Source organism: Callionymus lyra, chromosome 19, assembly GCF_982586985.1.
Source record: "Callionymus lyra chromosome 19, fCalLyr1.hap1.1, whole genome shotgun sequence".
Taxonomy (NCBI): domain Eukaryota; kingdom Metazoa; phylum Chordata; class Actinopteri; order Syngnathiformes; family Callionymidae; genus Callionymus; species Callionymus lyra.
In genome coordinates, this window is record NC_141836.1 from 475,370 (window position 1) to 489,466 (window position 14,097).

At 41.9% G+C, this 14,097-nt stretch overlaps 2 protein-coding genes across 2 annotated transcripts; both read right to left on the reverse strand.

Moving 5' to 3' along the window:
• Window positions 1-401: 401 nt before the first annotated feature.
• Window positions 402-4,070, reverse strand: nsun5 (NOP2/Sun RNA methyltransferase 5). Its single transcript, XM_087781460.1, has 4 exons — window positions 3,037-4,070; window positions 1,006-1,207; window positions 789-953; window positions 402-606 (listed from the first exon to the last, which is right to left on the reverse strand). The coding sequence occupies exons 1-4, from the start codon at window positions 3,959-3,961 to the stop codon at window positions 474-476; spliced, it is 1,425 nt and encodes a 474-aa protein (XP_087637586.1). The 5' UTR covers window positions 3,962-4,070; the 3' UTR covers window positions 402-473.
• Window positions 4,071-4,681: 611 nt separating this feature from the next.
• On the reverse strand, window positions 4,682-13,049 carry mybl2a (MYB proto-oncogene like 2a). Its single transcript, XM_087781361.1, has 12 exons — window positions 12,970-13,049; window positions 12,154-12,250; window positions 12,012-12,083; window positions 11,716-11,796; window positions 11,418-11,638; window positions 11,232-11,352; window positions 10,461-10,514; window positions 10,161-10,396; window positions 8,260-8,959; window positions 6,921-7,163; window positions 6,575-6,775; window positions 4,682-5,446 (listed from the first exon to the last, which is right to left on the reverse strand). The coding sequence occupies exons 2-12, from the start codon at window positions 12,247-12,249 to the stop codon at window positions 4,937-4,939; spliced, it is 2,535 nt and encodes an 844-aa protein (XP_087637487.1). The 5' UTR covers window position 12,250; window positions 12,970-13,049; the 3' UTR covers window positions 4,682-4,936.
• Between the last annotated feature and the right edge of the window lie 1,048 nt (window positions 13,050-14,097).

The window sequence follows — 14,097 nt, forward strand, 5'->3', positions numbered from 1 at the left end:
AATAACGATTAACATTTATATTCCTGAAATAATGGTTTATTGTTCACTGACGCCCTCTAGTGTCCACACGGTAGATCGTGAATAAAATGGCGCTTACGACACAATTATTTTTCAATGTTATGGTCGATAATTAAGTATTAAATGACGATGCACATGATATATTGATCAATATCGATCGTTTATAATCTCATATTACAAACAAAGTGTAATAACAAAGTACAATAAAATGCTTTTAAGTAAAATAAAAAAAACCTATAAAATTCCTTCCTTTCAAAATAAAAGCAGGTGAATCACATTAACGTCAGGATTATTATTGATAATTATCTTCTACAGTTAAATATGAATATTTTGCCATCGTCAATAATTATGAAATAATCAGACAAGAATTCACTAAAATCATGTTTACTGTTCAAAATTAAAGTTTAATTCATAATCGTGTTTACGCTGCATTTCATGAAAGAAACTTTGAACATTTAAGTTGTTTTCTTCTTCTTTCGCTTCCTTTTCTTTTTTCCTCCGCCAGGGGGCGCCTTCACCTCGGTTTCTGAAGCTTCCAACTCTCCTGGACACGATTTCGTTTCGCTCTCTGGCGCCACCGCGTGGCTACTGCAATACAGGCACAAGTTTACTCGATAGAATTATTTCATTATTTTTATTATATGTTATAATAAAAGTTTTACAAGTTATTTTTTTAATCTTTAGTCTTTTCATATTTTAATTATTATAATAATTAAAATAAAAATATAAATGACAGTTATTCATGTCAATAAAACCTAATCAAATGATACCTGGTCTGTGAGGTCACTTCCTGTGTGAGTCTGGCCGCACACGCGTGTTTCTCCATCAGCGCCACGAAGAATCCGTGCGTCAGAGTCTTCTCTGTGTTTGCTCGAAGGCACTGCGTCAGCGGCGGCAGGCCTCGCTCAGGCCAGGCGGGCAGGAGGTGAACCAGCCTGTAGGGGGCGACGTTATCATCGGGTTCATTCCAGACGTGATGTTTCGTACCTGAAGCTGAGGTTCTGCTGCAGACTCGCCTCCACCACGTCCTCGTTCTCCTCTCTGTGGACGGAGCACGTGGAGTAAACCACGCGCTTCACGGAAGGAAACCTCAGGGCGTGATTCAGGCAACGCAGCTGGAAGGAAGACAACGCCGCCAGACGTGACGCGTCCTTTTTCTGTTCATCGCCGTCCTGTAGACACACCATCCCTGAAACACATGATGGCAGATGTTAGAGTCAAGAGCCTGTTGATACATGATATATAGTGTAGTAACAAGTACATATGTGTAGTATTGTCCAGTACTTGACTCTGGTGTTATGATAGTGTAGTAACAAGTATATATGTGTAGTATTGTCCAGTACTTGACTCTGGTGTTGTGATAGTGTAGTAACAAGTATATATGTGTAGTATTGTCCAGTACTTGACTCTGGTGTTATGATAGTGTAGTAACAAGTATATATGTGTAGTATTGTCCAGTACTTGACTCTGGTGTTGTGATAGTGTAGTAACAAGTATATATGTGTAGTATTGTCCAGTACTTGACTCTGGTGTTGTGATAGTGTAGTAACAAGTATATATGTGTAGTATTGTTCAGTACTTGACTCTGGTGTTATGATAGTGTAGTAACAAGTATATATGTGTAGTATTGTCCAGTACTTGACTCTGGTGTTATGATAGTATAGTAACAAGTATATATGTGTAGTATTGTCCAGTACTAGACTCTGGTGTTGTGATAGTGTAATAACAAGTATATATGTGTAGTATTGTCCAGTACTAGACTCTGGTGTTGTGATAGTGTAGTAACAAGTATATATGTGTAGTATTGTCCAGTACTTGACTCTGGTGTTGTGATAGTGTAGTAACAAGTATATATGTGTAGTATTGTCCAGTACTAGACTCTGGTGTTGTGATAGTGTAGTAACAAGTACATATGTGTAGTATTGTCCAGTACTTGACTCTGGTGTTGTGATAGTGTAGTAACAAGTATATATGTGTAGTATTGTCCAGTACTTGACTCTGGTGTTGTGATAGTGTAGTAACAAGTACATATGTGTAGTATTGTCCAGTACTTGACTCTGGTGTTGTGATAGTGTAGTAACAAGTATATATGTGTAGTATTGTCCAGTACTTGACTCTGGTGTTGTGATAGTGTAGTAACAAGTATATATGTGTAGTATTGTCCAGTATTTGACTCTGGTGTTGTGATAGTGTAGTAACAAGTACATATGTGTAGTATTGTCCAGTATTTGACTCTGGTGTTGTGATAGTGTAGTAACAAGTACATATGTGTAGTATTGTCCAGTACTTGACTCTGGTGTTGTGATACTGTAGTAACAAGTATATATGTGTAGTATTGTCCAGTACTAGACTCTGGTGTTGTGATAGTGTAGTAACAAGTATATATGTGTAGTATTGTCCAGTATTTGACTCTGGTGTTGTGATAGTGTAGTAACAAGTACATATGTGTAGTATTGTCCAGTATTTGACTCTGGTGTTGTGATAGTGTAGTAACAAGTACATATGTGTAGTATTGTCCAGTACTTGACTCTGGTGTTGTGATAGTGTAGTAACAAGTACATATGTGTAGTATTGTCCAGTACTTGACTCTGGTGTTGTGATAGTGTAGTAACAAGTATATATGTGTAGTATTGTCCAGTACTTGACTCTGGTGTTATGATAGTGTAGTAACAAGTATATATGTGTAGTATTGTCCAGTACTTGACTCTGGTGTTGTGATAGTGTAGTAACAAGTATATATGTGTAGTATTGTCCAGTACTTGACTCTGGTGTTATGATAGTGTAATAACAAGTATATATGTGTAGTATTGTCCAGTACTTGACTCTGGTGTTGTGATAGTGTAGTAACAAGTATATATGTGTAGTATTGTCCAGTACTTGATCAATGTGCATCAATATTTGACCCTAATATTGTAATATTATAAACACTATAAAGAGAAAAACTCAAGATTAACAAGTTTAAACTCATCTAAAGCACATTAAGAGGTTGTTGGTTCAAAGCCAGACAAAGACGTGAACCTGATCCACTGCAGGACGGATCCAGGAGCAGGAACTCCACGTCCTTGTACTGAGGACTGTCCGGGTCCACCTTGAGGAAGTCCTGGTGGGCGAGCTGCTGACACGTGACTCCGGCCCGCAGCAGCAGCGTGGACATGGTGGCGAGACGCTTGGCGTCCAGGTCGAAGGCGAACAGTTTCCCCTTGTTGTTCATGGCGGCGGCGAGGTGGCTGGTCTTGTTGCCGGGCGCCGCACACGCGTCCATCACGTGACTGCCAGGCGTGACCTTGAGCAGGTGAGCCGGGAGACAACTGGCCTTGTCCTGCAGGATCAGGTGTCCGGCCCGGTACAGGAAGTGGTCGTGGAAGTCCGTCTTCGGGGAGAAGACCAGCAGCTCCGGCAGGTGAATGTCTCGGACGAAGTGCTTGCCCTTCAGGGTCAGGTCCTCCAGCCTGCAGGCCTCGCCCAGGTAGCAGAAGCCGTCCCTCTTCAGGTAGTCCACGGCGTCCTCCACGCTGGTCTTCAGGGTGTTGACGCGGGCGTACCTGGGCAGGTGGAGTCCGGGCGCCTGGCGGACGCTGCTCGGGAGAAGATCCTCATCCCTGCTGACCTTGTGCTTGACCTTGAGGCGAGCCAGAGCCGCCTGGAGTCTGGACTTGTGCTTCATCATCATGGCCTTCCAGGGACCTCCGCACTTCAGGCCCTGACCCAGGAGCAGGTCGTGGACCAGAACCTGCGCCAGGTGCGGCCGCAGCTTGGTCTGCCTGAGGAGCCCCGTGGACTCGATGACCTCGTGCAGGACGGACGAGAACTTGTGCGTCTCACTGACCAGCTTCAGCAGCTGCTTGAGGTTCTGGTACCTGCTGTCGTAGACCAGGGTCTTCAGCGCGCCCTCCTTCCGGTCCGCCTTCTCCAGAACCTCCGCCGCCTTCACGTACAGAGCCATGACCGGAGACACTCGCAAAGTAACAACAACTTTATAAAGATTTAATTTCACGAACTAAACCAGGCTCGAGGTTTGTTTACGCGACAACATGTGACTCCTGCAGCCAGACGCCATGACACCGGATGTAGAAGCTCGTTTCCTGTGACGTCAGAGTCAACACATCCAAGACGGAAAAGAAAAACTAAAACAAATATTATTTCCAAGTGCAAATGTTTTTAACAATAAAATATATAAATTGTGAAAACACGTCATTTTTTAAAATAATGTTAAAATTAAAATCATTTAAACATTCATAATATTTGTCTCACTAATACTTTTTATCGATTGATTTCTTGTAATTAACACTAAATGTATGTAAAGATGATCAGGACATATTTAAAACTTTTATTTTTATTTTCCCACAAACAAAAATTACTGAGGATTGAGTTTATATTCATAGAAAATTAAAAAATATATATTTAATTTTTAAGATACAAATAATGAGCATGTTTTTAAATATTTTTAAATATCACAAATATCCAAATGTTAATATTTTTATTTGCAAATTAAATTATGTTAAAAGTATCAAACTGACTAAAAAGGAAATAATGTTAATAAAAAAGGCTTTAAACAGGAATTTATAATCTTGCGTCGCTTTGTGATTCATTTGAGCAACTTTGTGTTAAAGGCTGAAGTAATAATATAGTAATAATATAGTAATAATACAGTAATAATACAGTAATGATATACAATCATGGTGTTTTGCTGAGCTTGTATCAAACGGTTCATCGTGTTATTTATTTACAAAGAGTTCATGAACATCATCGTTGATGCTGTTAAAGGAACAATATTAAATATTTTCATCTTATAAAAAAATATTTGCTTTAATCAAACATTTGTTTCAACAAATCCTCGAAGTGCACGTTGGTTCAGATCCTCAGTATCGTCTCTTCCATCCGTGAACGTTTACAAAACCGTCGAAGGCGTGTCTCGACGTCAGGGATTCTTCTGCGACGACAACGGTTTGACGTGTTTCTTCTCGTGGCTCGTCTTCTTCACGGTCTTCAGGGAGTTCTTGAAGAGCAGCAGTCGCTCCGTGACGTTGGGCGAGATGTGGTTCCTCTTGGCTCGCACGATGCACGCCGCCAGAGGGCAGAGTCTGTCGAAGGCGCCCGCGGCCACCGGCGCCGACAGCAGGGTCTTGGCGACGCTCTGGAGCTGCGGGAACTGAGCGGCGTTTTTCCAGAAGGTTAAAATGGAGGTGCCGTCCTTGAGAGGCTCGGACAGGTAGGCAGACAGTTCCGAGCTTCTCCTGGTCTTCGACGGAGGCTCCAGGACGTCCGTGGAACTCTTGCGTTTCGTCTCCACGGTCCCAGGATTTGCCTTCGGGTCGAGACCAGACGGTTCTTCTGAGAGTCTGAGAGCGACTTCGACGACGGCACGAGCCTCAGACTTGCAGGGAGGAGCCAGAAAGTCTGTCTGCTCTGAAGGTGATTCTGGGAAAGACTGAGGAGAAGAAACTGTGTTTAGTTGTTTTAGTGGCGAGAGATTCGTTGAGTCATGTGAGGCTCGTGTGATCCACAGAGAGGTTCTCCACAGAGAGGTTCTCCACAGAGAGGTTCTCCACAGAGAGGATCTCCACAGAGAGGATCTCCACAGAGAGGATCTCCACAGAGAGGATCTCCACAGAGAGGTTCTCCACAGAGAGGTTCTCCACAGAGAGGTTCTCCACAGAGAGGTTCTCCACAGAGAGGTTCTCCACAGAGAGGATCTCCACAGAGAGGATCTCCACAGAGAGGATCTCCACAGAGAGGATCTCCACAGAGAGGATCTCCACAGAGAGGTTCTCCACAGAGAGGTTCTCCACAGAGAGGTTCTCCCCAGAGAGGTTCTCCCCAGAGAGGTTCTCCCCAGAGAGGTTCTCCACAGAGAGGATCTCCACAGAGAGGTTCTCCACAGAGAGGTTCTCCACAGAGAGGTTCTCCACAGAGAGGATCTCCACAGAGAGGTTCTCCACAGAGAGGTTCTCCCCAGAGAGGTTCTCCCCAGAGAGGTTCTCCACAGAGAGGATCTCCACAGAGAGGTTCTCCACAGAGAGGTTCTCCACAGAGAGGTTCTCCACAGAGAGGTTCTCCACAGAGAGGATCTCCACAGAGAGGTTCTCCACAGAGAGGTTCTCCACAGAGAGGATCTCCACAGAGAGGTTCTCCACAGAGAGGTTCTACACAGAGAGGTTCTCCACAGAGAGGATCTCCACAGAGAGGATCTCCACAGAGAGGTTCTCCACAGAGAGGTTCTCTACAGAGAGGTTCTCCACAGAGAGGTTCTACTTCTTTTTTGTTGAGCTAATTATTTAAAAAGTAAAGTAAGTAAGTTTTTTATTAATTAAATATGTTTTAATTTGTATCAAAATAAATAAAAATGTCAGTATATTAATAAATACATTTAATGAAACATTTTAAGTTAATAAAACAAATTCAACCTCACAATACATGTTTTAAATGTTGTTTTTTTTCAGCATTTAATTATTTTTTTTGAATAATAATTCATTTTAATCACTTTGTTCATTCAAGTCTTGAGTCTAAATTAAAATTCATTCAACTTCCTGCTGTTGATCCTCTTCAGTTCTACTACCTTCATCTTGTGACGCGGGTCCAGCACGGCGGCCAGAATCACTTCCTGCCGCTGGACGAGGGACTGGAAGCGAGAACGAAGACCAGCTCTCAGAGCTCTGCAGAAGTGAGTGTAGCTGGTGGAGCGACGCCCGAGGCTTCTGTCCAGAGACACCAGAGCCGGGATGACGTGTGCGACCGTCACGCCTTGACCCTGCAGCACCTTCATCACAGAGACATTATTACGTCAGTGTTGTCGGGTCGGAAGTCATCCACGGCTGTGACGGGTTGACTGGGCGGCAAAGCATTACGGGAGGCGTTCAGGTCACCGTTACTGAGAGTGTAAAAAAGCCGTTTTAAAGACGCACCTGCAGAGCATCGTGGAACGGCTCCAGGAGACCCAGGATGTCCAGCACCTGCTCCCTCTTGACCATCACGAGCGGCGGCGCGCTGGCCGTGTCTCGGGCCTCGACGCGGGCCTGAGCGAGCAGCACCATGATGGTGCTCCAGAGCGACTCCTGGGCCATGCGACGCAGAGACACCATCATGGAGTTCCAGCGACAGTTGGAGAAGGACGGACACAGAGACACGCCGCACTCCTTCTGCAGAACCTGGACACATCCACGGTTGGACACTGAAGCATCATGGGAGAAAAGTGCTGTGTCTCAAATCACATACTTCTCTTAGTACACTAGAAGTTAGTATGCATCAGGATAGTGTACGTACTAACTAGTAACTAATCCTCCACAGATAGTATGTCTCAAACATACTTCTCTTAGTACACTAGAAGTTAGTATGCATCAGGATAGTGTACGTACTAACTAGTAACTAATCCTCCACAGATAGTATGTCTCAAACATACTTCTCTTAGTATACTAGAAGTTAGTATCATCAGGATAGTGTACGTACTAACTAGTAACTAATCCTCCACAGATAGTATGTCTCAAACATACTTCTCTTAGTATACTAGAAGTTAGTATCATCAGGATAGTGTACGTACTAACTAGTAACTAATCCTCCACAGATAGTATGTCTCAAACATACTTCTCTTAGTATACTAGAAGTTAGTATCATCAGGATAGTGTACATACTAACTAGTAACTAATCCTCCACAGATAGTATGTCTCAAACATACTTCTCTTAGTATACTAGAAGTTAGTATCATCAGGATAGTGTACGTACTAACTAGTAACTAATCCTCCACAGATAGTATGTCTCAAATCAAACTCTGCTGCTACACACTAACGACTACAGAAATGACGCGACAGCTTCTTCTTCTACTTCTATTTAACGATGGTTTCAACCAGCTGTAGGAACACTATCGCCACCTGCTGGCAGCACGTTTTGCAAGTTTGGCAAAATAAATAAAGAAAAAATATGAGAATCGAAATATTCGCGAGATATTCAAGCTGGTATCAGCAGAGAAGACGTCTCATCCTTCTACTGCTGCTGAAAATACACCTGTAAGTATACGAGTATATATGAATATATTTATACGACATAACTTCCGTTTACAACGTCACTAAGATGGAGCCGTTTAGGGTAGAAAGTGTCCATCGATCCATACTCAGTTTTGTGGGCGTTTTAGTGACAATTTAGTGTGTATGGAGCACTACATTTTGCATACTAAGAAGATGCGCACTTACGCACTAAAAATACTAACTTTGAGTACACAAGTATGCGATCTTAGCACAGCAATGGTCTCACCTCGCCCCAGTACACGCTGCTCTTGAAGAAGCCGACCACGTTGTGCGCCTGCGAGAGGAGGTTCTCAACCACACGCGAGTTCTTCAGGGCGTCTCTCACCACCTGCTGCAGACCCGCCACCACACACGTGGTCCTGGTTCCGATCTGCAGGTCTGAAAAGGGGGCGTCGGCTTCGGACACGGTGTCGGAGAGAAACGCCGACACGTCTTCTCCGTCGGGCTCGCCTCTGCTCGACGAACACACCATCTTGTAGTCGCAGAAGACGCGGTTGGCGGCGACGGCTTCTTTGGCCGGATTGACGAGGACATAGCCGACGCTCGCCGGGAAGATCCCGTAGCTGAGCAGGACGCCCTCCAGCTCCCGCGCCACCGCCTTGCTCAGCTCCTCGTGGCCCAGCTGACGGAACGCCACCACGGGCCGGCGCATCGTCCAGGAGGCGGCGATGAAGTGCAGCTGCACGACCACGAGCGGCCCGTCGCCCTTCGAGGGATCCCCCGCCCAGAGGTCGTAGGTCACGTGGATGGCGCCCTCGCCGTCTTTGGTCTTGGGCACGCAGGCCTTGAGCTCGCGGATGAGCTGAGGCTTGATGGATCGCTCCACCTCGTCGTACAGGTGGAGACCGATCGCTCGCTGGGAGAGTTTGCTGCAGTCGGGACTGATGGTCGCCATGAAGGACCTGAAGCCGACGCCTTCCACGAAACTGAACCAACAGAAAACAAGATGAATTTAACACTTGTTTGATGAAACAACTCTGGAGGTTTCAGCCTCATTCACTTAGAAGATTATTTTACACATCATCAAAATCAATCTCACACTAGAACTAGTGCAGACGTGCTCGTCTGAGAAGGTTTTCACTTTCCACACATGTTTGATCACATGAATAATGCATAGACGATCATTTATTTAGATTATATTTAGATACAACTTTATTCATCGTATTAAAAACAAGTGTTTTCTGCGCGCACACCCGTTCAGCGTCAGCTCTCATGCACGTTAGGTTAGACGTTAGGTTAGGTAGAAGTTTATTGATCCCTCAGGAGGTGCGAGTGTTGAACACATTAGTCTTCGTCACTGGAAGCACCTTTTGTTTCCAGATGCACTTTAATGTTTATCGACGGATGAACTTCCTGAACGATCCTTTTTATTGGCGAAAGACGAACGCTCGCGACTCTCGGAGAGAAGACTTGAAGTGATCATTTTGTTTGTTTTATTTTAAAAACAAGTTTATAATTCCAGCATATTTGTGTGAATGCTGGGAAGGACTGAAATCCGTTTTTTCTCTTTATATCTTATTATTATTTATCCTCTTCCGTCTTCTGACCTAAACTTTGTGCCACTTTCTCCTCCCACAAATTTTATCCGATTTGAAGCGTTCAAACTTGTCAATTCAGCTTGTTCCCGAAATGCGGGCTATGTTCTAGCTTTCTTTTATCTATTCCACTCTCTTTTATTCCTATTTTCCTACCCTTTTCCCCCCCATTCATTTCAATGGGGAAATTCTTCATCTCATGTTTCAACTCCTTACACTTTGACCTACTACTTATACTTCCACTACTACTAATTCTGCTACTACTTTTACTTTTCTACTACTTCTAATTTCACATCTTCTACTTTAACTACTACTACATTCACACTGCATTTTCTTCTCAAAATGCGTTTTTCTAGTTTCTTCTGAACATCATGAAAAAGCTGATGAAAACATCATGAACAAAAACCAAAACAATCATGAAGTTATTATCAACAACATTTAGAATAAAAAAAATATTTGTAAGTGAATGATTTTAATATTGACAAGTGAATATTTGATTAATTTTAATTGTCAATACTAACATTTTCACGCTCTTTTGATTCTTTACATCAGATCTTTGAACTCTCAGTACACCAGGTGTGTTTGACGTCACCTGAGCGGCAGCATGTCCTCAGCGATCATCCTCAAGGCCGCATCTGCAAACCTTTTCTGAGGACAAGCCGTGGAAGCAGCTCCCGAGCTCGGGCTGAGCGGCGGCGCCGGGCTGGTGGAGGCGGGTAAAGACGGACTCGTGGAGGGAGGCAAGGCGGGGGTTTTGGACTCTGAGGTTTGTGGAGTCACTTTCTTCTGAGCTTCTTGTTGCTCCGGCGGCTTCATCTCCGTTTGCGTCTGGAGCAGAAGATAAAATCCTTCTAGACGTCGATGTAACTTCAGGGGAGAGACTGAGTTTTACCAGTTTAGGCGTCACAGGTTCACCGTGGATTACAACGTCACATTTGAACTCCGTCTGCGAAAGAATCAAGAATACAGTTAAGATAAGTTAAGTATTGAAGTACATCTGAGTCGTAAGAAGATTCAATGAATGCATTTTTTTTTTTTAAGAATTTAAATGTTTTTTATAACTTCTATACTGAAAGGTTCGGTTGTTTTTTATTGAATTAAAAAATTGGATTTTTGAATTATTTGAATAAGAATATAAAAGTCAAATTCATTAATTTTGAAAATATTATTTATTAAGTCAAATATATATTAAGCCTTGCATGTGATCAGCAGCACCTAAAGTCGGCTCCTGCTATTGAGTGTTAAAAAAGTAGTTCTCAAAACTATTTATATTATTATTAATATTAATATTATTATAGTATATATTTTAACTGTATATTGTTTAATTGTTAAAGCGCTTTGTGACCCTGATCTAGAAAGATCTTTACAAATAACCTTTACTAACTTGCTTAAATATAGAAATTATTTATTTAAATGATTAAAACTATTCAATGACTTAAACACAACATCGAGTAAATGAAAACATGTTAAATCCAAACATTCGATGAAAGACCGTTTAAAAGTGTTAAATAAATAAATAAATATCAAATCCATAAACCTCTTTCAAACAACCTTAAGTGTCTCAACACATCTTAACTCATATGTGATCACGTCTAACACTGAATTCCTGTGTCTTAAAGTGACACAGATTTCAAGTGGACCGTTTTCATTGAAGAAGCTTCACCTTCTCTTCAACAAACTGTTGAATGTCCAGAGACACGGTGTCGCTGTCTTTGTCCAGGTGGCCTGCGCTGGCCTCGTGCTTCAGGTACGAATGCCAGTGGTTCTTCACGGCCAAGAGAGACCTGCAGGGACGACAACAAACCATCAACCGGACCATCACAGAGGAGATTAAATCTAGTTACTCAACCTTCCAGGGAAGAACCTGGCGATCTCAGGCCAGCGGTTTCCTAGAATGGAATAAGCTTTGTAAAGAATGAGGTTTTCCTCTTTGGTCCAGGCCCGACTGTTGAGCACAGGGTTGAGATGGTTCTTCCATCGCTTGAAACAGTCTTTGGGGCGCCGGCCGCTGACGTTTTTAGCGATCATGTTCCAGCACTTGGTGCCGTATTTGCAGACGCCCTGAACGATCTGCAGCGAGAGTTGAAGTCGTATGTTTATCTTTAAATTTACGATTCACAAAAATGTTTATTTAATGAAACCGTTACCTTCTCATCTTCCTCTTTGGTCCAAGTATTTAACCTGTTTATACTTTTCCATCGGAGCCTACACTGCTCTGCCGTTCGCCCCTAAAACGATGACGAAAGACATAAAACATAATAAAAGTGGTGAAGAATGACAACATTTAAATCATCTTTCACCTGCATTAGTGACCATCACGTACAGATATTAAAACAAGTATCAATAAAACTATATAAAATGGATTCATATGATGACAGGGATTAATAAAACAGATGTAATGATAGTTAAAGATGAAACGCGTCCGTGTGTAAATGTCACTCACTGGTAAGAAGGGCGGGATGGTCCTCCAGCTGTTGTCGCCAAAACTTTTGACCAATATTTGAAGATTATTGTCCTTAGAGAGAAAAAAGGCTGAGGTTAAGCAACTCACGACGACAACGTCACTCAAAGACAGAAATACAAACCTCCTCCGGAGACCATTCCTTTACGACACCGTCGTCCGTGGAGTCTGAGCCTGAATCCTCAAACACGGCGGTGCTTTCATTCGTTGACTCCGCCATGCTGTGAAATAGATGGAGATAAACTTTACTGATCCCTGTGGAGATTTCTTACGGGAAATGGTTTATTGTAATAAAAAAAAAGACACTGCAGCGTTTTTATTACACTTTAAATCACGCATTTTAAGCGAGTGTTATGTTTGGTTTCACTTTTCTATTTTTGTTACAACTGCCACTGATTTAGTCTGTATGGTTCTCGTTCCACCACTAGGGGTCGCCAGTACATCTTCTTCCACAAGTCTCTTCATTCGCACCTTCTTTCAGAGATTGTTCTGATGATAATATTCGCCTTCAGAACTTTGTATCTATATTTTATTCACAGTTGCATGTCATAATAATCACGAGGACAGCCTCTGTGTACTTTATATTTATTATTATCACGAGAAAACCACCTTAAATGAGTCAATTCACAACAACATTAGAAGATGCTCATGACATCTGTGGTTCATTTAACAAGTCAAGGACACGAAAACAAAGTAAATTAAATAAAACTAGTTCGTCTCCTGCAGCTTCTACTTTATTTTCCGTGTATTTATTGTTGCAATGTTGAGCTTTTCTGATGCAGCATGCTGCTAGCATCAAGAAGGTAGCTTTAGCTTTGACACACAAAAACCCACTTTAACAGCCATTAATGACTACATTTATGGGTAAAAACGTCCAACAAAACGTGCAGTTTAAACATTGTATCGATTAAAGGCACAAACGAACAGGAAACAGACTTACGTTCTGACTCGAGTGTAACTTCCAGACGCGTTAGCAATGCTGCTAACTTAGCACAACCTGACAGTAGCGGATTGTTTTGCTGCAGGTCTAGCGCCGCGCGTGGCGAACATTAGTAACGCAGCCTTAATTCTCCGGAAAAGCCGTTTTTATTTACTTGTTATTTTAACAACATATTTCTTTATTAAACAAAAAACAAACATAAAAACGTTTTACTAGATTAAACAGTCTTTTAAATGCAGATTTACCCTTTAATTTTACACAAAAAGTAACATTTTAATTACAATGAACGGCCAATGTTGACGACACGAATAAAATATATTTGTTTGTTTCTATAACGTTCTCGTTAAAAGTGAATTTGTTACTCTGTGGAAAAATAATGTTTTGAAAACGGTTTCATAACAGAATAGAAGTTTTCCTGCGACTAGCTATGACGAGCTAACAGCTGCAATGTAGCTTTGCTAACAAAAATGTTTTGAAAAAATGTTTTATGTAAACATAATTTTTCTTTGCTTGTTTTTACTTAATTCTGCTTGTGTGTTAACATCTTGCAGGTCAAGATCAGAATCCTACACTTAAATAGTTAATGGCTTCAAGGAAAACATTAAGATCCGATACTACAATTAAATCACAAAATACAATAAATAAAATATAAGCTGTAAAATAAAAACACAATAAAATAATTTAGAAAACAGTAAAATGAATTTCTTATGCATCAAATTGAAGGTAATTATTTTCCTTGTTGAATTAAAAGCGATGACAACAGACCAAATAATTGTTTAAAGATTCTCAATGTGTTCAACAAAATGTCTGACTTTGAGCAGCAGAGTTTTTAAATAAACCTCATGGGTTCGCGTCAGACTTCTTGAGTCTGTTCATCTGACGTCTGACACCAGCGTGGAGATGTTCTGTTATGATCACACGTTCAATGGTTCGTCACAAAGACACACGCGAGCGTTGGATACGTGTTTGATTTATTAACAAGCTTCTTATGTTCACACAAACACAGCCATGGAAACGTCCTGTTATCGCTGTTGACAAGATTTCTTACGAGATAAACTCTGCACACGTTGTTCTGCGAGAGAATCATGATAAGAACTTCACTCCCAGATTCACACTCTTATCAAAACA